The sequence below is a fragment of the Brachionichthys hirsutus genome, chromosome 2 (genome assembly GCF_040956055.1).
Source record: "Brachionichthys hirsutus isolate HB-005 chromosome 2, CSIRO-AGI_Bhir_v1, whole genome shotgun sequence".
NCBI classification, from domain to species: Eukaryota; Metazoa; Chordata; class Actinopteri; order Lophiiformes; family Brachionichthyidae; genus Brachionichthys; species Brachionichthys hirsutus.
In genome coordinates, this window is record NC_090898.1 from 152,033 (window position 1) to 177,197 (window position 25,165).

Consider the following 25,165-nt stretch of genomic DNA (forward strand, 5'->3'; position numbering starts at 1 on the left):
CCATCCTGCTGTGAAGACAATGCAAAGTTTGATGATGATGATGAATATATTTATTAGGTAGAATGTTAGAGTACAAGTACAGTCACACAGTAGCATGTATTACAGTACAAATAATGTCAAACATCCGGTCTAATAGGAGCATTTCAAAAAAGCCCTTGTGGCCTTGTTTCCATTGAAAGTCCTTAGTACATAAATCATCGACATTTAAAAGTACAATATTTGCAATACAAATCAAAATTACTCCATTGATGTAAAATAACATTAGAAAAATATAAATAATTTTACACCACAAATGCAAGCTAACAATAAATTTAAAATAAATCACTCCACAGATGCAAAACGCAGATGCAAAAATTAATCACTCTACAGACTGGACGAGCTAATAGCGCTAGCTGCTAGCTGCTAGCATGTCTAGGTAATGCTTGTTGTCTGTTTACGCTAAATGTCATGGTTAGACAAAAGCACCGGATTAACGACATATTGCATTAAAATAAACAGATAGGGTTGCTTTAAGATATACCTAAATAGAAAAGTGAAGAATAAACATATACCTACTACTCTGACGGTGGTCTGCAATCCGGGGGTGGGGGTGGGGGTGGGGGTGGGGGGGGGGTGTATTTTTTCGCGGTGTTTCGTTGAGAGGAGGACCCGGATGAGGATTTGCATATTGATTCCGCAAAACAGATTTGCAACCGCAAACCGCATTCGCAACCGCAAAACGGATTCGCAACCGCAGAAAAGATTTGCAACCGCAGAAAAGATTTGCAACCGCAAAAAAGATTTGCAACCGCAGAAGAGATTTGCAAGCAAAAAAAAAAATATTTGATAGATAATAATAGCATTGTTTGCAAATATTTTCTTAAATTGCAAATCTTTTTTTTGGTTGCAAATCTATTTTTTGGTTACAAATCTTTTTTGCGGTTGCAAATCTTTTTTGCGGTTGCAAATCCGTTTTGCAGTTGCAAATCTTTTTGACACAAATTTCTCTCCATAGTTCTTTGCCGACACGTCAAACCTTCCTGCGGGTCGGCGTCGAACCGGCATGAAGCAAATAAGCGCCGCGTTTACCGGGTGACTATTGGATCTTGTGAGACAGTAAACAGGGCTTCCGGACCAGAGGGGCCAAACCTGCTCTAGCTTGCTGCTCCGGAACGTACTACAAGACTCCTTCTGGACTCTTTTTCCCATCATGCCATTCGTGTCCCTCCCTCTTAAAGTGGCAGTTTACAGCACAGGCACGATTCCAGATGTAAAAATAATTCTAGAATCTGGATCCAGATCCGGATCAACGCCATTCTCGGGGGGGACCGAGCCACGGACAGAACCTTCCTTGTGTAAACATTTCAAGTCGATTGGTGTTGTGTTCTGTTATGCAGATCTGAACATAGGGGGCGCTGTAGGAATGTGTTAATGCGGAAATGGATTTGCTGTGAGTAGAGAAGAATAAAGTATCAGACTGAAGCACATGAGCTAAGTATTTTATTACGGTTATTAAACACCACATTTTTGGCGACAAGGATGGCAGTTTCTGTACCTTTACCTGCACCTTTCATGCCGTGCCCAGGCGAACCTACTATCGTTTTTACGACGTGGTTGAAGATGTTCGAGAACTACATGCTAGTCATCGGAGCTACGGGGGATAGCTGGCCCGATGCTAGAAAGCGCGCCGTTCTTCTCCATGGACAGAGGGTCAGACACTGTTTTACGCTTTGCCGGATACAGGTATTACTTATGCTTCGGCTGTTGAGGGACTAAGAAAGCATTTCGTTCCCAAAGTAAACGTGATTGCAGAACGTCACAAATTCCGCCAGAGAGCACAGAGGCCTGATGAGACGGTGAATGAGTTCTTAGCTGCGCTGCGCCAACTCGCTGCTGCTTGTGAGTTTGGAGAGATGGAGGAGCAGATGCTTCGTGATCAGCTGATCAGCATCGATGCCACTGACTGTACGAGAAGTTGGATGTGCAAAAGGCTTTGTGCACAAAATACAACTGAAGCCACATGCTATTCCAGTTCAGCAGAAATTGAGGAGACTTCCGTTCTCAGTAAGACAAGCTGTTACTGAGGAGCTCCAAGACCTACAAGACAGAGGCATAATTGAGCGAATTGATGCATCTCCGTGGGTCTCCCCCATCGTGGTCACCCAGAGACGAGGCGGAGGAAAGCTTCGCATGTGTGTTGACCTGAGGGAGCCAAATAAATCGATTGTCTGTGACTGCTACCCCTTGCCTCACATGGATGAACTGCTGACCAATTTGCGAGGGGCTACTGTCTTTTCTACTACTGACCTTGCCTCTGCATATCACCAACTACTGCTTCACCCAGATAGCCGTGATATAACTGCGTTTATCACACACGAGGGGCTTTTCAGGTTCTGCCGTGTTCCCTTTGGCCTCGCTTCAGCTCCATCAGCATTCCAAAAGATGATGTCTACTATACTGTCTGGACTCCCAGGAGTTCAAGCCTACCTGGATGACATCATATGCTATGGCACTAACCAGCAGGAACAAGATGCCAATTTAAAGAGGGTGCTGAATGCCTTGAATGAGGCGGGACTCAAGTTGAACATGACTCAATGTAAATTCAATCAGAAAACTTTGTCTTTCCTAGGACATACGATATCCGGAGATGGACTCCACCCTGACAAAGACCGAGTCATTGCAGTGACTCATGCACCTGCACCACATGATGCACACTCCCTGAGATCCTTCCTTGGTCTTGCATCGTGGTATAGTAAGTTCATTCCTGACTTTATACTGTTGTTGAACCACTACGTGCTGCTCTCAAGGATGCTACTGACCAGAGGTTCTTCTGGACTGCTGAGGCTGAGTCCAGTTTCACTGAAATTAAAAGACTGATAGTGGAGAGCCCTGCTCTGGCACTATATGACCCTGATCTGCCTACTCAAGTGACAACAGATGCTTCTAACTATGGGCTAGGGGCTGTGCTCACCCAGACAACACAGAGAGAACCGTTGCCTTTGCATCCAGGACCCTTTCTCCTGCTGAAAGGAAGTACTCTACCATTGAACGGGAAGCTCTCGCATGTGTCTGGGCAGTGGAGAGATGGAGAACCTACCTGTGGGGATGTCACTTCACACTGCGCACAGACCACCAAGCTCTTACATTCCTCCTGACATCCAGAGGGACTGGTCGTGCTGGACTGAGAATTGCACGATGGTCCGCTAGACTGCTTTGTTTCACTTATGATGTCACTCACCATCCAGGCAAGCAGAATGTGACAGCTGACTGTCTTTCCAGAATTCCACTTTCCTCTAGGGGATGCTGCGGAGGTGCCGGACATGGTTGCTGCTATCTTCCAGGATTCGTTGATACAACAGGAGCTACACCATTTGAGTTGCTGAGACACAGAAAGATGCGTACAAAACTACATGTACTCCCTGTCTCACACAAAGTCAAAACACACACACAAGTGGAAGAAACAGTAAAACAAAAGCAACAAAAGAGTTAGAGTACACAGACAGAAAGTTTGGTGCAAGAGTACCGAGGTTCCAGATAAACGACACTGTGCGTGTCCGGAGACCAGAACATGTTCCAAAGGGATCATCCAGATTCACTGAACCCCTGACAGTTATCAAGAAAGTGGGACCAAACACTTACCTGCTCAGTGATGGCCGGAAATGGAATGCATCCAAGCTAGCAGCCTTCCCTAAGGAAGCTCTGACTGCCATGGATAGTGGAAATGTCAGCAATGCTACTTTTGATGAGTTTATGGTGCCTGAGAATGTACACCATCATGTACCAGAGCTAGTTCCAAGGCAGAGCAAGAGAACAAGAAATAAACCAAATTGGCTGACAGGATTTGTTAGATAAGGAAATATGATTATGCACTGAGGTATTGCTGCTTCTAAAAAGTGAACTTGGTTACAGGATGTGAATACAAAAACAAGTTACTGTTTATTTGTTTGTTCTACATATCATCCTGTTAGAATATTCTTTCATACTTATCATTTCATATCCCTGCTGTTCATTTATGATTGTTAAGCAGTTGAGATTTGTTGTTACAAAATGATGTTACCTTACAAAAATGATTCATGTATTCTGTGTGTGGAAGTAATTCCTTCAAGGAAAAGGGAAATGTTGTGTTCTGTTATGCAGACCTGAACATAGGGGGCGCTGTAGGAACGTGCTAATGCGGAAATGGATTTGCTGTGAGTAGAGAAGAATAAAGTATCAGAATGAAGCACATGAGCTCCCCGGCTAAGTATTTTATTACGGTTATTAAACACCACATTTGGGTTACTAGTTTTTGAGTTATGCGCTCGGGCAGACAGACAAACAAACAGACAGACAGACAAACTGACCCAATTGCAATACCCTCGCCTCATCTTCGGCGAGGGTAATAACCGTTTTTTGCCTGTTCGAGAGATTAGTCAAGTCAAGGTACTCCAAAAAATGTCAACATAGGATCAGGGTGTAGTTGCGTCTGTTTATTCAATAATGAGTCAGGATTATAAAACAAATCAAGTTTACTGAAGTAATTACAAAGCTGGTAAGGAAATACAGCGCTGGACTCTCCTACAGACGCGGGAGCGGGACTCGGTAGAAGAGTCCCGAATGTTCTACGGCAGTGATCTTTATAGCGGGTGTGAATCACCCTCCTACTGGGATGGGCCGCTAGGGCCCTAACTTTATATGTGATTAATCTATGTGTGTGATTATTACCACAAAGTATGTAGAGATAAAGAAACTAAGAGTGTTTTGCAACCTGTGTATTGTGAGCGTGCTGCATAACTCAAATATCTAACACGTCTGACAAATGTTCGACAACATGTTAAATATCTCGGCCCAATAAGGCATTATGTCAGGACACTTCCAGAACGTACGAGCCAGTGTGGCCTGCTCTCGGCCACACCGGTCACAAGCAGTGTTCACCCCTGGAAACATTTTGGAGAGCCGCACTTTAGAGAGATGTAGTCTGTGCCGAGCACAAACTGAAGATGAGTGGACGTTGACCTGAGCTGCAGTCCATTGAGAGGCAGTGATGTTTATCCCGATATCCTGTTGCCAGGCCTCCTTTAGATGATCAAGTGAAGGCATGTATTCTTTGTCTGATATTTCGTTACGTATTTTAGAAATTGAACCTTTTTTCAGCAGGTCTTTTGGGAGTACAGTGTTCATCTCGGAGTCAGGGGGCCGAGAGGGGAAACCAGAGAATTTTGCTTTAACAAAGCTACGAATTTGTAAATATTTGAAAAAGTCCATATTTTCAATTGTATATTTTTCTCTCAATTGCTCAAAGGTTGCGAATTTTCCACTAACATACAAATCCTGCATGGAATGTATCCCTTTGGCTCTCCATCGATGAAAAGAGACCTTACTGAGTTCTGGACCAAACTCATGATTAAGTGTGATCGGGGTCAATGTTGAGTTCTCCTGCCAATTAAAATGTTTCCTAATTTGATACCAAATCTTAACTGAATGGGAAACCACAAGGCTTTTGACTTTGGGTTTATTATTTTTTAAGGAGGCATAAAGCAATGCCTGTAATGAGGTAGAATTGCAACTCTGATTCTCTGCCCAGTCAGGCCCCTGTGAATCGCACCAGAAAGACAAAGCTCGGATATTACACGACCAATAGTACAATCTCAAACAAGGCAATCCCATTCCTCCCAGTTCCTTTGGTCTTTGCAAAAAAGACTTTTTGATCCTGGAGTCTTTTTATTCCAAATAAAACGAGATATTAAGCTGTCCAATTTTGTGAAGAAGGCTTTTGTGATATAAAATGGTATGCATTGGAATAAAAACAGAAATTTAGGAAGAATGTTCATTCTTACTATATTAATTCTTCCTGCCAGAGAAACCGGGACGGTGCTCCATTTGTCCAAGTTGTGAGTCGTTTGTTCATACAGCTTTGGAGAAATTATGTTTAAAAAGCCTGGAAAATTCTTTGGTGAAGTTGATCCCTAAATACTTAAAACTGTTTGAGATTGTAAATGGATAAGATGTAAGGACTTGGTTAGATTCTTGGGTTGGGCTAGTAATTAAAAAGATGATACTCTTGGAAAAAAATATTTTATATCCTGATATTATTCCAAAATCTTTTAAAACTGACATTACCTTCAGAAGAGATTCCTTAGTGTTTGACACATATAACAACAGGTCATCAGCATACAATGATACCTAAATGTTTTCAGAGCTGGTAAGGAAATACAGCACCGGACTCTTCAACAGACGCGGGAGCAGGACTCTGTAGAAGAGTCCCGAATGTTCTACGGCCGTGATCTTTATAGTGGGCGTCAAAACACCCTCCTCCCAGGGGGTGCTTACACCCTCCTCCTGGGATGGGCCATTAGGGCCCTAACTTATTCCCACCATGTATCAGTTAACAATATGTGATGCTCTATATGTGATTAATCTATGTGTATGATTATTACAAAGTATGTAGAGATAAAGAAACTAGGAGTGTTTGTGCAACCTATGTATTGTGAGCGTGCATGCATAACTCAAATACCTAACAGTTGTTTGTCCTGAATCCATTCTAATTTCCATTATTGATCTTGATGCAGCTTGTCTTTAATTTGAGATGCCAAGACCTTCCCCACTTTTTCTCCATGTTCATAATATTTGTGCCCTAGCCGCGGTAATAGCCTCGTTGTTTCAGTGGTATATAACAAATTAAGTTCAGTTTGAAGAGATTGTCTTTTGTTATGAAGATCAACTGTGAGTGCGGTTGCATGTTGCTTATCTATTTCAGAAATTTCCTTGATGATATTAGACTCTTTCTCCCTACGTTTTTTATTATTAAAGCTACTCAAGGCAATCAGCTTTCCATGTAAATATGCTTTTTGTGTTTCCCAAAGAATACTCCTAGTGACGTCTGGTGTGTCATTGGTAGCCAGGAAAAATTCAATGTGTTTTTTAATTTCTTCCTGTTCTTTTTGGCAGATTATTATTAAATCGACATTTCCTTGGGGATTTACATCCGATTGCAATTTGCAATAATACCAGACTATGATCTGACAAAACAATTGGTTTGTATTGACAATGCTGAACTTTTGACATTAAATCCTGATCTATCAGGAAGAAATCTATCCTGGAGTAGGAACGATGAACCGGCGAGAAAAAGGAGAATTCACTCCTCTTGGGAAATAGTGACCTCCAAGGGTCCACTACTTTGTAGGTGCTCATAAAGGTTATAAGGGTTTTTGCTGATTTTGGCAGAGTCGCTACTCTCTGTGAGGACCTATCTAGCTGCGGGTCCAGGATCAGATTAAAGTCTCCACCGATAATAAGTTTGTTGGGTATCATCGAAAACAACAACATGAACTGGTTGTCATCAATATTCTGAGCATATATACTGATTAATGTGATTGGCTGATTGTAAAGCATTCCTGATAAAATAATGTACCTGCCCCTACTGTCTTGAATTACTTTAGTCATAGTAAATGGGGTTGATTTTTTAATTATTATTGCCGCGCCTCTACTTTTATCACTAAAATTGGAGTGGTAAATTTGCCCTATCCAGTTTTTCCTGAGTCTATTGTGATCTTTATCTTTGAGGTGAGTATCCTGAAGGAGACCAATATCTGTACCCAGTTTCTCTAGATGTGAGAGAATATTACCTCGCTTCACAGGTCCATTAAGTCCTTTACAGTTCCAAGAAACAATTTTAACTGTATTTTGTGACATACCCGTTAGTGACTGATAAGATCTTCAAACACTCCCCCACCCCCCAGGAGGTAGGAGGGCAAAAGGGAAACAAAACAAAACACAGCAACAAGAGAACATTGTATATCAAATACAACCTGGCCTATGGCCCAGAACACGAAAACCCTCTCAGTCTTTCCCCAACAGGGAGACATACCGAGAAGAAAAAAGAGCCTTTGACTTCTCACTAAGTTCCGCTTACACAGTCATTCATCTAATATGTAATTTCACCTTCTAGATCAAATTATTCATCTATATTGCCTGGGAGCTTTTTAACCCTGTTTTTGCTATTTGTGCAGAGCTGTAGACATACAAATAGATAATTATGATAATAATCATACTAAACAGGAAAAAAAATGGTAATAATACCACCGGTTCAAAAAATAAATACGTCCATATATGTGTACATACCCACACAGGTTACATATATATATACACATATACCCATATACATACATGCAAAATAACTAAAAATACCGTTCCTGAAAAAAGAAAAATAACAACAAACGTGTCATATATATATAAAGCAGAAAAGCACACGTGCAAATAAAATCAAATGTATATAACATTTATAAGAGAGCACTCACCCACTGAAGTAACGAAAAGGGAAAAAGAAAATAAATATCTATATAAATATACCCGTCCATTGTCCAAGCGCTGCTCATCTCCCAGGCAATTCCTCCATGTTGATCAAACGTTTCCCAAATCGTCACAGTTCTCCATCCACTGGCGTGATTCCCACAAGAAACTTTTCAGCTTCGTGTGGATCCGCAAACACACGCCTGGCTCCTTGCACTGTAATCTCCAGCCTTGCGGGGCAATAGAGGCTGTACGGGATACCTGCAGCACGCAGCTTCCCTCTAACCTGCTTGAATGATGCCCGGAGACGAACCACTTCAGGGGACATGTCCGGGAAAATATGCACAACAGACCCGTTGTACGAAAGCTGGCCTTTCTCCCTGGACAGCCTCAGAATCTTCTCCTTGTCAGCATAATAGTGCAGCCGGGCGAGAAGCGCTCGTGGTCGCTCGCCTGGTCTCAATTTTGGGCCGAGGGTCCTGTGCGCTCGGTCGATGATAAGGGGGGAGCAAAAGTGGTCTTTTCCCAAAATCTGTCAAAAGCTCTGCCACAAATCCGGTAGGATTACCTTTCTCAATATTTTCCCCAACCCCAATAATGCGAATATTCTGCCTCCGGCTTCTGTTCTCGAGGTCCGTGCACTTTTCTGTCACTTTCTTGTATTCATTTTGCAACTTTTCATTCGCCGTTTCCAGTGAAGACACTCTGTCACCCACGTCAGTGAGTGACTTTTCTATCTCGTGCTGTGTGTTTACCGGTTCGGCTAGCGTCTTCACCTGTGAAAACAGCTAATCTGAGCGTTTTCATATCATCCTGAGCTTTCTGCTGGAATGCGGCTATGTCTCTGCGTAGCTCTCCACGCATGGCCTCAATTTGTGTCTTTATGTCAGCCGTCAGCGTCTCTCGAAACAATCTCAGTTGGTTCTGCAGTGCTCGTACCGTGCTAGTAGAGTTGGCCACCCGGTCACTGGGCAGGGACGTTTCATCCCACACGTTGCTGCGGCCGCTCACGGACGATGTAGCGCTAGCATTAGCATGCGCCGGAGCTTTTTTTTTTATTATTATTATTATTATTTTTTTTATTATAAGCTTTATTAACAAAACAATGACATACATATATACACGTATGCTTGCAAAAGGAAGGCATGAGAAGGAATATGAGCAAATACAAAAACACTAATATCAAAATCTACGATGAATATTCCAAAGGTGTGATCATCCGATGGTTGACGAGCGCAGCGAGTCAACCATCGGGCGACCAACACACCCACGCCCACACCCACGACACTCAACAGCACACACGCACACACCCCGACACTAAACAACACACACATACACACACACACACCGACACTCAACACACACGCACATACACAGACATCGACAAACACAGTTGACGAGCGCAGCGAGTCAACCATCGGGCGACCAACACACCCACGACACTCAACAACACACACATACAGACACACACAAACACGAGTTGACTCGCTGCGCTCGTCAACTCGTGTTTGTGTGTGTCTGTGTGCCCCCACAGACGCGTAGCCCTCGTCGAGACCATTCCGAAAATGTATTTTGTGTAGAAATCGCATACTCAGAAAAAAAGTTATATTGTTTTTGCAAAAATTCTTTATTAGGCCCGAGCGCCTATTCTAGGCGCAAGGGGCTATTGCTTTTGCAACGCAGAAGACGAAGAGTTGACGAGCGCAGCTCGTCAACCCTCAGCATCCAACTTTGCCATGCTGTTGAGGACGACCAACACACCCACGCCCACACCCACGACACTCAACAGCACACACACACACCCCGACACTAAACAACACACACATACAGATTGGTATGGCCGCCTTCCTGTGTGTCTGGGGGCGTGGCCATAATACTTTTTTTTTTGCCCTGACTTGACGCATGTGTGTACCGAATTTCGTGGCTGTCCGACAAAGTTGGCATCGGACCCCCCATAGGCACAATGCATTGTGAATTTTGTAGTTGGCGCTAGCGCGCCACTTTTTCATGCCTGTATGTGTGTGTTGTTTAGTGTCGGGGTGTGTGTGTGTGTGCTGTTGAGTGTCGGTGTGTGTGTGTGTGAGTGTGTTGGTCGTCCTCAACAGCATGGCAAAGTTGGATGCCGAGGGTTGACGAGCTGCGCTCGTCAACTTTGTCGAGGTTTGACTCGCTACGCTCGTCAACTTGTCTTCTGCGTTGCAAAAGCAATAGCCCCTTACGCCTAGGATAGGCGCTCGGGCCTAATTAAAGCCGCAAGCGGCGTTGTAGGCCCTCGCCGGCCGACAGGCCGTTGAGCTGACCCGCCGACGCACGCCGCTTTTGTCCTGAGTGCTTTGCAAGTGTTTAGATTTGAGCTGCATGAGTAGCTCACAGTTTAGTCAAATCGTTATTTGGATTATATGGCCATCTGCCATCAGGAGTTTCAATCCAATATGGCCGCCTTCCTGTGTGTCTGGGGGCGTGGCCACAATACTTTTTTTTTTTGCCCTGACATGACGCATGTCTGTACCGAATTTCGTGGCTGTCCGACAAAGTTGGCGTCGGACCGCTCCCCATAGGAGGGGTTGCCATCGCCACGGCAACAGCGTAAAAACAACAGCATGGTTACGATTGTGTTTTTTGATCGGGACCACATGAGGGACTTTTCTGGTAAGTTTCAATCATTTCTGGCAAAGTGTTTTTTTAATTCCCATTCAATTTTTGTTATCGTTCTCTAGGGGGCGCTGTAAGGCTGATTGTCAAAGTTTCCCTTTTAAAGTGTCCAGGTAGGAAGGGTTAATAAGTGTTTAAAATTTGGTTTGGATTGGAGTGTGTGTGTGTGCAAACGCTGACTCTGCAGTTTTTAAAATTATATCCAATATGGCCGCCTTCCTGTGTGTCTGGGGGCGTGGCCATAATACTTTTTTTTTTTGTCCTGACTTGACGCATGTGTGTACCGAATTTCGTGGCTGTCCGACAAAGTTGGCGTCGGACCCCCCATAGGCACAATGCATTGTGATTTTTGTAGGTGGCGCTAGCGCGCCACTTTTTCATGCCCAATTTCAAAACACATAAAATAATTAATATTTTGCCGGTTCTGAGCTTGGTTCAAAGTTTGGTGACTTTTCGAGCATGTTCAGGGGGTCAAATTGCCGTTTAAACAGCAGAACAAAGAAGAAGAAAGAAGAAGAAAGAATTTTTGCAAAAACAATATAACTTTTTTTCTGAGTATGCGATTTCTACACAAAATACATTTTTGGAATGGTCTCGACGAGGGCTACGCGTCTGTGTGTGTGTGTGTGTGTCTGTGTGTGTGTGTCTGTGTTGTTTAGTGTCGGTGTGTGTGTGTGCTGTTGAGTGTCGGTGTGTGTGTGCGTGAGTGTGTTGGTCGTCCTCAACAGCATGGCAAAGTTTTGATGCCGAGGGTTGACAAGCTGCGCTCGTCAACTTGTCTTCTGCGTTGCAAAAGCAATAGCCCCTTACGCCTAGGATAGGCGCTCGGGCCTAAAAAGAAAAAGATTAAAGAAGAATAAAGAATTTTTGCAAAAACAATATAACTTTTTTTGTGAGTATGCGATTTTTACACAAAATACATTTTCGGAACGGTCTCGACGAGGGCTACGCGTCTGTGGGGGCACACAAACACACACAAACACGAGTTGACTCGCTGCGCTCGTCAACTCGTGTGTGTGTGTGTCTGTGTGTCTGTGTTGTTTAGTGTCGGGGTGTGTGTGTGTGTGCTGTTGAGTGTCGTGGGTGTGTTGGTCGCCCGATGGTTGACTCGCTGCGCTCGTCAACCATCGGAAGACAGTTACAAACACGAGTTGACTCGCTGCGCTCGTCAACTCGTGTTTGTGGATCTCTGTGTGTGTGTGTGTGTGTTGTTGAGTGTCGGTGTGTGTGTGCATGGGTGTGTTGGTCGTCCTCAACAGCATGGCAAAGTTGGATGCTGAGGGTTGACGAGCTGCGCTCGTCAACTCTTTGTCTTCTGCGTTGCAAAAGCAATAGCCCCGCCCCTTACGCCTAGGATAGGCGCTCGGGCCGAATAACTCACAAGGTTTGTGGTTACAATGAGACAATGTGTGGAGAAATCCAACGGCTATGAATACTGATGCAAAGTCCTGAAGATAAATCGTTTATTGTCTCGTTTTTAAAATGGACCAGAACAGTCTAATCAATAGATCATGATTTTATTGACATTTTACATAATGTCCCAAGTTTTATATCTCCATTCACATTCTAACACATTAAGCCGAGAAATAATGTAATAACATTTAATAATCAGAACGCTTGTATATTAGAAACATTTTTAAAAGTAGTCAAAACGAGTTTGACATTTTCAAGACGGACTGAGATCAAATTATTAATTTCTTTGTGTTAGCAAAACAATCAACTTTGTCATAGTAGCCGGACAAGGACAATTATCTTAGGCAGAATTAATTATGTTTAGCACATTCCATTTTGTATAATCATGTCTTTGAGCTGTTTAGATAATGAGGATAATAATTTGAGAAGCTCATAATATTCACTATTAGACTACTGCTCAGCCACCCCGTAACAGATCCCTGAAGGTGCTCAATGGTGAGCTGCGAGTCCTGGGATCACACAGGTAACTTTACAGAGGCACGATTATGCATTGAGGTCTGTGACCTCAAGGGTAACGGCCTTATCAAAGGGAGTCCTGTTTCGCCAGCAGACCATCCAGAATGCGCTCACACATGTACAGGCAACGAGGCAAGTGGAAGAACCCTAAAGAAGAGAGAAGATCACCTCAGATCAGTGGATCAATAGATCTTGGGGTGGGTGAGGCCTTTCATGCCGCTGTGATAGGTCAGCTCTGTGACAGCTCTGTGATAGGTCCCTTCGTCCTATCACAGAGCTGTCCTCAACTTGTTTGAAAGCCACACGCTCCCTTTCCGATGCCTTCCCACCGCCCGTGTCAGGTACCAGACACCTGAAAACCTGCTTGAGCCACGTTTTCCCGGTCAGCTATTCCACTGGACCGGAGTCACTTCAAATCAGTTTGTGAAATTGCTAACATGTTTGATTGAAAGCACTTGTTAGTTAGTCGGTCATTGTGTTTTGTTGATGGCATGCTAGACACCGCGTTGTGTTATTCACATGATATATTTTTGAGTCTTGGTTGTGTTTAATCCGGTCCGATTGGTTCCCTTTGTTTGATTGTTGGGTTCTCAGGGACCGAGTGTTTCTGTCGACTCGTTTTCTGCCACACCCAACCTTCGCTTGCAGTTTTTCACTTAATCAAATACAACGCTGTACTTCTTTCCTCTTATTTTGTCTGTTCACTTCTCCCCTACGAATTCAGGCATAACTTTGTTTCACCTGTTGCAGGAAACACAAAAGGAAACCAAGTTTGAGGTCGGATTGTATTTCAGGTCTTTGTGTGAAAGAGCTATTTAGCCATTATACCATCATTTTATGAATAAAACGTGTTATGGCTGCTCGGCTTTTCCTGTGAGGGGTCACCATAGCAGCCCAACCTTCTCCACTCCACCCTGTCCTTTGCATCGTCCTCCCCAACACCAGCCACTCTCATGTCCTCCCTCACTACGTCCATGTCTCTTCCCCATCTAATCCTGTCCAGCCTGGTCACTCCCAAGGAGAACCTCTGCATCTTCATCTCTGCCACTTTTAGCTCCGCCTCCTGTCAAAGCCACTGTCGCCAAGCCGTCCATCATGGCTGTCCTCACCACTGTCGCCAAGCCGTCCATCATGTCTGTCCTCACCACTGTCTCTAAGCCGTCCATCATGGCTGTCCTCACCACTGTCTCTAAGCCGTCCATCATGTCTGTCCTCACCACTGTCTCTGAGCCGTCCATCATGTCTGTCCTCACCACTGTCTCTAAGCCGTCCATCATGTCTGTCCTCACCACTGTCTCCAAGCCGTCCATCATGTCTGTCCTCACCACTGTCTCCAAGCCGTCCATCATGTCTGTCCTCACCACTGTCTCTAAGCCGTCCATCATGGCTGTCCTCACCACTGTCTCTAAGCCGTCCATCATGTCTGTCCTCACCACTGTCTCTGAGCCGTCCATCATGGCTGTCCTCACCACTGTCTCTGAGCCGTCCATCATGACTGTCCTCACCACTGTCTCTGAGCCGTCCATCATGCTGTCCTCACCACTGTCTCTAAGCTGTCCATCATGGCTGTCCTCACCACTGTCTCTAAGCCGTCCATCATGTCTGTCCTCACCACTGTCTCTGAGCCGTCCATCATGGCTGTCCTCACCACTGTCTCTGAGCCGTCCATCATGACTGTCCTCACCACTGTCTCTGAGCCGTCCATCATGCTGTCCTCACCACTGTCTCTAAGCCGTCCATCATGGCTGTCCTCACCACTGTCTCTAAGCCGTCCATCATGCCTGTCCTCACCACTGTCTCTGAGCCGTCCATCATGGCTGTCCTCACCACTGTCTCTGAGCCGTCCATCATGGCTGTCCTCACCACTGTCTCTAAGCCGTCCATCATGGCTGTCCTCACCACTGTCTCTGAGCCATCCATCATGCTGTCCTCACCACTGTCTCTAAGCTGTCCATCATGGCTGTCCTCACCACTGTCTCTAAGCTGTCCATCATGGCTGTCCTCACCACTGTCTCTAAGCCGTCCATCATGGCTGTCCTCACCACTGTCTCTAAGCCGTCCATCATGGCTGTCCTCACCACTGTCTCTAAGCCGTCCATTGTGGCTGTCCTCACCACTGTCTCTAAGCCGTCCATCATGTCTGTCCTCACCACTGTCTCTAAGCCGTCCATCATGGCTGTCCTCACCACTGTCTCTGAGCCGTCCATCATGTCTGTCCTCACCACTGTCTCTGAGCTGTCCATCATGCTGTCCTCACCACTGTCTCTAAGCCGTCCATCATGGGTGTCCTCACCACTGTCTCTAAGCCGTCCATCATGGCTGTCCTCACCACTGTCTCTGAGCCATCCATCATGGCTGTCCTCACCACTGTCTCTAAGCCGTCCATCATGCCTGTCCTCACCACTGTCTCTAAGCCGTCCATCATGCCTGTCCTCACCACTGTCTCTAAGCCGTCCATCATGGCTGTCCTCACCAATGTCTCTAAGCCGTCCATCATGGCTGTCCTCACCACTGTCTCTAAGCCGTCCATCATGGCTGTCCTCACCACTGTCTCTAAGCCGTCCATCATGGCTGTCCTCACCACTGTCTCTAAGCCATCCATCATGGCTGTCCTCACCACTGTCTCTAAGCCGTCCATCATGGCTGTCCTCACCACGGTCTCTAAGCCGTCCATCATGGCTGTCCTCACCACTGTCTCTAAGCGGTCCATCATGGCTGTCCTCACCACTGTCTCTAAGCCGTCCATCATGGCTGTCCTCACCACTGTCTTGTAGACCTGTCCCTTCGTCCTATCACAGAGCACACCTGATACTCTCCTCCCCCCGTTCCAGCCTGCCTGCACACGATTCTTCACCTCCTTTCCACATTCTCTCCATCACTCTGCTCTGTTGACCCGAGGTACCTGAAGTCCTCTCCCTTCTTTACGTCTCTTCCTTGTAGCTTCACTGTCCCCCCTGGGACCTTCTCATGTACACACATGTACTCTGTTTTACTCCTGCTCTCCTTCATCCCTCTCTTTTCTAGAGCAGACCTCCACTTCTCTAGATTCTCCTCTACCTGCAGATCACAATGTCATCTGCAAACATCATATTCAGAGGAGCTTCCTGTCTCACCTCATCTGTTATTCTTCCATCACCATCCATGTGAGTTATAGTTCGAAAAACATGGTACAGTAGTCCCTCATTTTCCGCGGGGGTTACGTTCCAAAATGTAGTGATCTTTATTTTTTTACAATTATTATACATGTACATAAATGGTTTAAGGCTGTAAAACCCCTCACCACACACTTTATACACGTTTAACAGGCAGGCATTAATCTAAATAGATTGTTTCAGTATTATAGAATGAAACCAAAGATCAGAACCTTTTCAGAACTAAACATTTGTTTGAGAAATATAAATATATAGTACGTACAGTAAACGTTTTCCTGTTAATAATGTTAAGGCGTGCAGGTCGAGGAAAGAGCCGCTTGGAGTGCAGAAGAACAAATATTCTACTCGTGCTGTCTTTAGCCTCTCATGCTGCTTTATTGGATAGCTTAGCACAGCGGAACGGCAGCGGCTACATGTAGCAACAGGAAGAAACAAAACCCAAAAGGGACGTGACGTTTATGCTCCTACAAAATAAAAGCCTCTTTTTACACAGAGAATAAGAGCGCTATTAAACAAACGCTTAACAAATAAACATGATAGCTTTTAGAAATAACGAATTTAATTTTAATGATCAACCTACGAGGTTGAACACATGAGAAGTTATTAATAGCAACTCGCGCGTATTTCACAGTTCCTCCGACCGCGCCCCTTCGTCTTGCGCCGTTTCAAGGCGCGTTCAAGTGCAAAAAAATAATCTGAAAAATTGCATTAAAACTCCGCGAAGCAGCGAAGTCGCAGAAGATGAACTGCATTATATCGAGGGACGACTGTATATATCTGGGGACAATTTTAGATAATAAACTTGAATGTGAAGCCAACCCAGACTCATTGCTGCCTGTGTACTTTTGTCTGTTGTGTTGATTTAATGGACAATTTCTCATGCAATTACATCATGTTAAGAAATATTTCAGAAGCTCTGCCAACATAATCTTTTGTTGCTTAATATATTGTTGATCAGCTGGATTTAACAGTCAGTGGATAAAGACTCAAACATTGTGTTCATTGTGTTCATGGAATTCATTCGATCAATACCAAAATCTCCACAAAGAACATGGACTTCTGATCAATATTCACGAACAATGTTTCCATACTGTCTTTAAAAGGTATTCATGTTAGATGCTGGAGCTTTTTTCCTGCTTTCCAGTTGATGTTCTTACCTTTAAAGGGTCCTCCTTTAAAATCCAGTGCCACTTGCCCTTCTTGTGTCAAATAGCCAAACCACTCGCCGTTCTCCCCATCAGGAAACTGCCGTCATGGACTGTGTGTTAGAAGTACAACGGCTTTGTTTTTCCTCAGCACTGGAGGGGCTGTGTAAACTCACGTGGCTAAAGACGTAGTCATAAACTTGAGAGAATCTCTCCAGCAGCTCTGGCCTCTTGGTTTGACTGTAGGCCATCAGGAAGGCAATGAGGGCTTCACAGTGCGGCCACCACAGCTTCATTCTCCACTCCAACTAGGCAAAAACACGAAAGGACCCTCCACTCTGACTCCAGTCATTTTACGAAACAGTGACCGACATCTGACGATCGATTCACCTGTGTGGGGCAGAAACCGTCCACGTCCAGGAAGTAGAAGAGACCACCATATTGTTTATCCCAGCCGGTCTCATAAGGGAGCTCCACAAACTTGTCAATGGCTATCTTCTGAAGCTCCTCGTCTCCTTGTGCAGCACTAAACTGAAGGAGGAACCAACCTGCTTCCAGGGCATGCCCTGAGTGACCAAAATAAAAAGGAAAATGTTAAAATATTCAAAGAAGGAAAGGAGTTCATCACAAGCATGGCGTTTGTTTCAATCTGACGCCGTTCACCTGGGTTCTGTAGTCGGCCCTGACAACCCGGCAGCTCTGATCCATCCAGAGACACGGTCTCCAAAATAGCTTTGCCGCCTCTCTGTAGAAAGTTACAGGAAATCCATTGTCACACTCAGCACATTGCAGCTACGCTAACTAGCAATCTTCCAGCAGAGTCACTAAGTTGAGCAGAAACATTGGCTTCAGCTCGAGATGTGAACTTTGGGAAATGTAAATAATTAATGGTTTGAAACAAAAACTATTTACAAAATATCTACATTGTAGTCTACCATACATTTCATACCTGGATGTGTTGAAGGATCTGCTGCACACACCAGGCGCCCAGCTCTCTGTACACCTGAACGGCCTTCTGCTCTCGGCCTTCGGTTAGCTGTTGCACCAGACACAAGAGCATCATGGGAACGGCCATGCTGTTCGTAGGAACGTCTCCAGGGAGCTGAGGCCGGCCCAGGCCTGATGAGTCCTGCCGGACCCAGTAGATCAACTGCTCCATCACCTGTTCAGCCTCAAGCTAGCAACACAAGCAGAGGCCACGGAGGGGAGTTATAACATTTCTCATTGCATAGCGAAACATGGAAAACCATTCGCTGACAGAGAATACATGAAGGAGACTTTCGTGTCCTGGACAACACTGATTTATATATAATGGTCAACTAAGGCACTTGGTAGTTAACTGGACACGTTTAAAAATAGTGCAAAAACTGTAATAACAGATAATTTACAAATGATTTTATTAAAGAAGTAAGTGTTGACACCTTGGCCTCGAGGACTGGCGTCCTGAAAAATGACGCCAGTCCCTGGTATAGAGCAACACCCTCAACCTAAAGTTTAGAACCCCGAATTGGGTGAGGTAAAAACTCCAATTAGCATTACCATAAATACAAATTTACATTTTAGACTTCAAAGAATCATTTGAAGTCCTTCCTTTGAAGTCTTCTCTTTATGGTAGATACAGATACACCTACTTCCTGGATTGTATTTTTCACTTGTGTGGTTATGAAGGAGCTGGGACTCGGAATGGACGCTCTGTGCCTGTCCCACTGGGGACGCTCTGAGCCTGTCCCGCTGGGGACGCTCTGTGCCTGTCCCGCTGGGGACGCTCTGTGCCTGTCCCGCTGGGGACGCTCTGTGCCTGTCCCGCTGGGGACGCTCTGTGCCTGTCCCGCTGGGGACGCTCTGTGCCTGTCCCGCTGGGGACGCTCTGTGCCTGTCCCACTGGGGACGCTCTGTGCCTGTCCCGCTGGGGACGCTCTGTGCCTGTCCCACTGGGGACGCTCTGAGCCTGTCCCACTGGGGACGCTCTGTGTCTGTCCCGCTGGGGACGCTCTGTGCCTGTCCCACTGGGGACGCTCTGTGCCTGTCCCACTGGGGACGCTCTGAACCTGTCCCACTGGGGACGCTCTGAGCCTGTCCCACTGGGGACGTTCTGTGTCTGTCCCGCTGTGCTGCTGTCGCTATTTTGCACTATTTGCTTGATCCTGTCTCATTCTCTCTGTGTATATATTGTTGCTTTAAGAGAGATGTTTTTTTCGTTATGTTCCGATGTGTGCCTTAAAACGTGGGCCTTCACACGATTTTATTATGTTTGCATAATGATAATAAAGTATCTTGAATCTTGAATGTTGTCAAAGTAAAACCAACGGCAGACCTTTCATCTGCTTAATTATGATGGGTTAATGAGCCCAGGCAGTCTATAAAGTAGTTCTTGAATCACACACACACACTCTGTCTATCCATCAGTAAACATTTTGGGAAATCCAGCCAACACATCGACCATGTTGTAGACAGGTGCCTTTTGCGATTTAGAAATATCATGATTTTAGAAATATTCAGGAGTTTCAATGAAATTTACAGCAAGTACAATAAAAAAATCTGTAAAGTTACAACTGTAAACCAATTATAACTTTCATGCAGAAATCATTATGATGGGAAACTGTTTTTCCACAGATGTGTGTGTGTAATCGTTTTTTTTACCTGCATGTCCTTGTCACCAGTGATCCTGCTCAGTTCATCCATGGCCATGATGTAGAAACACTCGCTGAATATGCTCCTCTGTACTTTCACTGCTCTGCCGTCTCGGGTTAAGCAGAAGGCACACTTCCACGGACCGCTGCCGCCAGCGTTTACACGGCCGAACCTTCTCAGGAACTCTCCGCCTACGATGCAGACAACAAGCACCAGGAAGTAGCCGTGATCCACAGCTGCTGATAGAACTGGCTTTTAGCCGCTCTGTGGAGCAGCCAAAACGCAGGGAACCCTTCCGTGCACAGTCGAGCAGAACATAAAAACATCAGCAGTTTGTTTCTCCTGTACTAATATTACAGTACTAACCTACGGTTGCCATGGTGGCAATCCAATTCGCCCTCCTTCCCTGCCTTCCTCCGCTCTGTGTCTGAACCCAGCTTAGTGACTACACGTCGGCATGGTTACGTGAAATGAATGAGAACAGCGCCGCTGCAGACGTTAACTTTTGCATGGTTTTGAGGCGTTCAGGTACAACAGTCTTCAGATTTTAAATCTATTTAGTATTTCATCATAACATTGCTATTTCATCAAATGTGTTGCCACATCTAGCGGTCTATGTCTCGTGGGGAAAAGTGCAAACACTCCTGATACTCCAAGTCAGTGGTTCTTGGAGGCAACTTTGTGTATTCTGGGTGCAATTAGCTTCATTCCCATCAGCTGTGCTCCTGCCACCACCTGCACCTCATCAGTATTACTCATCAGACACTATTTCTACCCAGCTCAGTCCTCTGCTCCACGCCAGATTGTTAGTGATGCGTCCTACCTTCCAGCACTTGAACCAGACCTACCGTGCACCGACCCTGCCTGTTTCCCGGACCCTGCCTCTTCGCCTGCCCCCCGGATCCGTCTGCCTAACCTGCCTGACCACCCGGTGTCTGACCCTCGCCTGCCCCCTGAACCTGTCTCTGCCCCCCCCGGATCCGTCTGCCTGACCACCCAGTGTACCGACCCCGCCTGTCTCCTGGACCTTCCTTGTGCCTGCTCTCCCGCCCCGGTCCTGTCTGCCTCGCATTTGGGTCCTACCCTGCCCTAGGCAGTGACAGCACAATCTTGCCAGAAAATGGACCCAGCAGGCAACCCTGACAACCCGATCCAGCGCCATGAGAAGCAGCTGGCATCCCTGGCTGAGGCACTTCGGTCCCTCGGAGCCCGACAGGATCGCTACGCGACGGTTCTCCAGGAGCAGCTCCAAAAGATGGCAGAGCCACGGCGGTCCACCCAGCCCAGGACAAGCCCCCACGGAGACACGGCTGCCCCCGCCTGAACGCTGCTCCGGAGCTCCGGGAACCTGTCGGCCCTTCTTAGTCCAATGTTCGCTGGTTTTTGAGCAGCAGCCCTCCGCCTTCCCGTCGGAGCGATTCCACGTCGCCTACATCATCTCTCTCCTTACGGGGAGAGCACGCGACTGGGCGAGGGCGGAGTGGGAGAGGCAAACCCCCGTCTGCTTCTCCGTGTCCCATTTCTCCGCAAAGGTACGGAAGATTTTCGACCAGGTCACCCCCGGGAGAGGCTGCCCGGGGCCTGATGACGGTGGCGCAAGCAGGGCGCACCGTAACTGATTACGCCATCCACTTCCGCACTCTGGCGGCCGGAAGCTCATGGAACCCGGACGCGTTGTGCGACGCCTTCTACCACGGGCTGTCAGAGACAATAAAGGACACCCTGGTCACGTTGGCGGTCCGCATCAACGCGCGCCTGCGGGAGAGCAGGGGCGAGAAGGGCCGCTTCGCCCCTGCATCCTCGGGGGGGCCCTTTCTCCTTCATCCCGTGAGGTGGCGCAGCTCGGCTGAGGAAGGGACTCCTCCCTTTGCTGCAGAGCCCATGCAGTTGGGCCGGGCTCGTTTGTCGCCTGAGGAGAGGGAACGCCGCCTGGGTCAAAGCTGCTGCCTGTATTGTGGTCAGCCCGGTCATTTTGTCAGCACCTGTCCGTTGAAGGAGCACGGCTCACTAGCCGGGCCGAGAGCCCTCGCGAGCCGGGTCTCGATCCGGAACCAGCCCCTCAGCCTACGACCCTAGCCCGGCTCCGTTTCCCTGGAGGGGATCACTAGGTGGTTGCTCTCATCGACTCTGGTGTAGACGATAACCTTTTGGTGTCTGACCCTCGCCTGTCCCTTGGACCTGTCTCTGCGCCTGCCCCCCGGATCCGTCTGCCTGACCTGCCTGACCACCCGGTGTCTGACCCTCACCTGCCCCCCCCCCCCCCCCCCCGGACCTTTCTGCCTGACCTGCCTGACTACCCAGTGTACCGACCCCGCCTGTCTCCTGGACCTTCCCTGTGCCTGCCCCCCCCTGGCTGCCTTGCATTTGGGTCCTACCCTGCCCTAGGCCGTGACGGTTTTGATGCCCTCAGTGAGAATCTACAATGGAAAGCCGGTAGTACGGGAATAGGTATGATTAAAAAATGCCTTCAACAGATCATGGTAGTCCTGGCTTCCTACTGCAGGAAGCCAGGACTACCATGATCTTCTCATCAGAAGAACATGGGAATCCTAAATCATCTGATCCTGTATAAGTTATAGGTGGATAAAACATTCTGCACTGGGATTACAAACCGGGAGGTTCACTTAAAGACTTACTGAGCCCTTGCATGAACGCCATAGTTCTATAGAAACATGAACGTTTAAGGCGGAAAGAACGATACAGCGGTCGATCACCCATACCAGCTTCAGCTGCTTCAAGGATTTCAGGCTTGTGGAAGCGGTCCATGGTCCGGTACAGGCGGCAATACATCCACACCTGTCCCAGAAGTAAGTCCAAATGTTAACACCATACCTGCTGACATGCAGAGGCCCCCGGGCAGCGTCACGTACCTGTCGGCCCTGCAGCCAGACGTACTTCAGCTCGTCATAAACGCTCCCATCCCTGCCAATGCATGTGAAGAAACCTCTGCAAGGGGCAAGCGGACGCTCGGGGTCATGAGCACGGCAGCCACGCACACACGCACACACACACGCACGCACACACCAGTCTGGGTTTACGGCGTAACCTCCGTACCCGTGCAGCAGGTCATGAGAGTGTTTGAGCCAGAAGTCGACAACGCTGTCCAGCTCTGAGCGAATCCTTGCTCGCCACTCCTCCAGCTTCACCGCAGACATGGTTCCTGAAGTCAGGAGAGAACGTGGAGACGTTTCTTCCTGCTTCACAGGGCGCTCAATTATCAATTAGATCATATAAAACCTTCAGGTTGAGATTAGAAGCCAATGTTTTTGCTGGTTGTACGCTGAATGTGTGTTCAGAGCTTATTTCTGAATGGAATATATTGTTTTAATGATTAGGGGCAAGGAATACAGAGAAATGGCAACTCGTTTAACTCTTTCAGTGCCATTCACGTCTCAAGACCTTTATCGGAACCCCCGACATTGAAATCTGCCTTTCCTCCTTGGCCAGTAACGTAAACCTGATCGTCTTCTTCCATTCGTGGTGCAAACAATAACAACTTTATTAATCCCTCACTGGAGACCCCCCAGCACTCTCACTCACACACTGAAATTCAACCACATACACAAAAATAGGAAGCACACACCCGGGAAACTTAAGACACAAACACAACATCAAGCACCTTTGATGTTCTTTGATGTTTGAGATTCTAACGGATGCTGTGGGGGCGTTTGTTTTTCATGCTGGGCGGTTCTGGATGCTTTTCACGCATTCAAATTCTTAATTTTTTGTTATTTTGCATCAATTGAGTAATTTAATATTAGTTTTATTGGTATTGTTAAATGTCGATGATTTATGTACAAAGGACTTTCAACGGAAACAAGACCGCAAGAAATGCTCCTCTTAGACAGGATGTTTGACTGTATTTGTATTGTAATACATGCTACTGTGTGGCTGTATTTGTACTGTAATACATGCTACTGTGTGACTGTACTTGTATTGTAATACATGCTACTGTGTGGCTGTATTTGTACTGTAATACATGCTACTGTGTGACTGTACTTGTATTGTAATACATGCTACTGTGTGGCTGTATTTGTACTGTAATACATGCTACTGTGTGACTGTACTTGTACTGTAATACATGCTACTGTGTGACTGTACTTGTACTGTAATACATGCTACTGTGTGACTGTACTTGTACTGTAACACATGCTACTGTGTGACTGTACTTGTACTGTAACACATGCTACTGTGTGACTGTACTTGTACTGTAATACATGCTACTGTGTGACTGTACTTGTACTGTAATACATGCTACTGTGTGACTGTACTTGTACTGTAACACATGCTACTGTGTGACTGTACTTGTACTGTAATACATGCTACTGTGTGACTGTACTTGTACTGTAATACATGCTACTGTGTGACTGTACTTGTACTGTAACACATGCTACTGTGTGACTGTACTTGTACTGAAATACATACTACTGTGTGACTGTACTTGTACTGTAACACATGCTACTGTGTGACTGTACTTGTACTGTAACACATGCTACTGTGTGACTGTACTTGTACTGTAATATATGCTACTGTGTGACTGTACTTGTACTGTAATACATGCTACTGTGTGACTGTACTTGTACTCTAACATTCTATCTATTCATCATCACATATTACCGCTGAGCAGGTTGAGGGTGTGAATATCGCTGTATACACACAGTACTAAATGTACACACAAACACACTCCGGGCGCTTTGATTTGGAGCATCTCCGTTACATTACCTCCAGCCCGTTACTCGTAATCTTTTTTTAGCCTCCTGCTGTTTTCACTTCGTTCAGGATGAGTAAATGATGACGTCAGCGTCAAAGTTTGCACGCTGCTCGCCGCCGCGGTTCCGGTGACGGCCCGAGACCCGCTTCAGCAGCAGTTACTGATGTAACGTAACGTCCGCGTTACCGGAGGAACGGAGCGTCGCACGCGGTTCTGACAGAGCCCGGTTCTGCTCTAACCTTCGCAGCCCAGGCGCAACCTCTCAAAGGCGTTTGCTGACGTCAGCGCAGCGTCCGCGTCCGCGTGTCATGTGACCAGCGCTGCTACGGAAGTGCTAAGGAGGCGGAGGGCGTCACAGCAAGGCCCCTCCCCCCGCAGAGCCGTCTTACCTTCAAAGAACGAGACGAATCACGCGAGACGGTCACGCGCCGTGCGATAGCAACGCGGCGGGTCGATCCCGGCTTGAGCGCGTGCACGTAAAAGAGGCGGTGTCCGGACCTTCTGACCAATCGCAAACGTGGACGACTAAAGTGTAAGTGTAAGTAAGTGTCAATATACGCACACGCGCACACGCACACACGCACACACATTCACAGAGAGTCAGAGCTTGGACTCTGGGCTGGAATTGATTGATCTTTATCGTCTTGTTGATCATGTGATCGGCAGGCGAGAAGCGCCACACAACACCGCTGCCCCCA

At 46.6% G+C, this 25,165-nt stretch overlaps 1 protein-coding gene across 2 annotated transcripts; it reads right to left on the bottom strand.

The window, feature by feature from the left end:
* Positions 1-12,373: 12,373 nt before the first annotated feature.
* Positions 12,374-24,834, bottom strand: renbp (renin binding protein). Of its 2 annotated transcripts, none has more exons than XM_068749020.1 (11): positions 24,707-24,834; positions 22,811-22,916; positions 22,627-22,702; positions 22,477-22,552; positions 19,766-19,947; positions 18,075-18,302; positions 17,789-17,870; positions 17,516-17,691; positions 17,302-17,433; positions 17,138-17,225; positions 12,374-12,975 (listed from the first exon to the last, which is right to left on the bottom strand). In XM_068749020.1, the coding sequence occupies exons 2-11, from the start codon at positions 22,909-22,911 to the stop codon at positions 12,896-12,898; spliced, it is 1,221 nt and encodes a 406-aa protein (XP_068605121.1). In that variant the 5' UTR covers positions 22,912-22,916; positions 24,707-24,834; the 3' UTR covers positions 12,374-12,895. The 2 variants fall into 2 exon arrangements, with proteins under 2 accessions (XP_068605121.1, XP_068605128.1); XM_068749027.1 differs by having other exon boundaries at positions 24,479-24,715.
* Between the last annotated feature and the right edge of the window lie 331 nt (positions 24,835-25,165).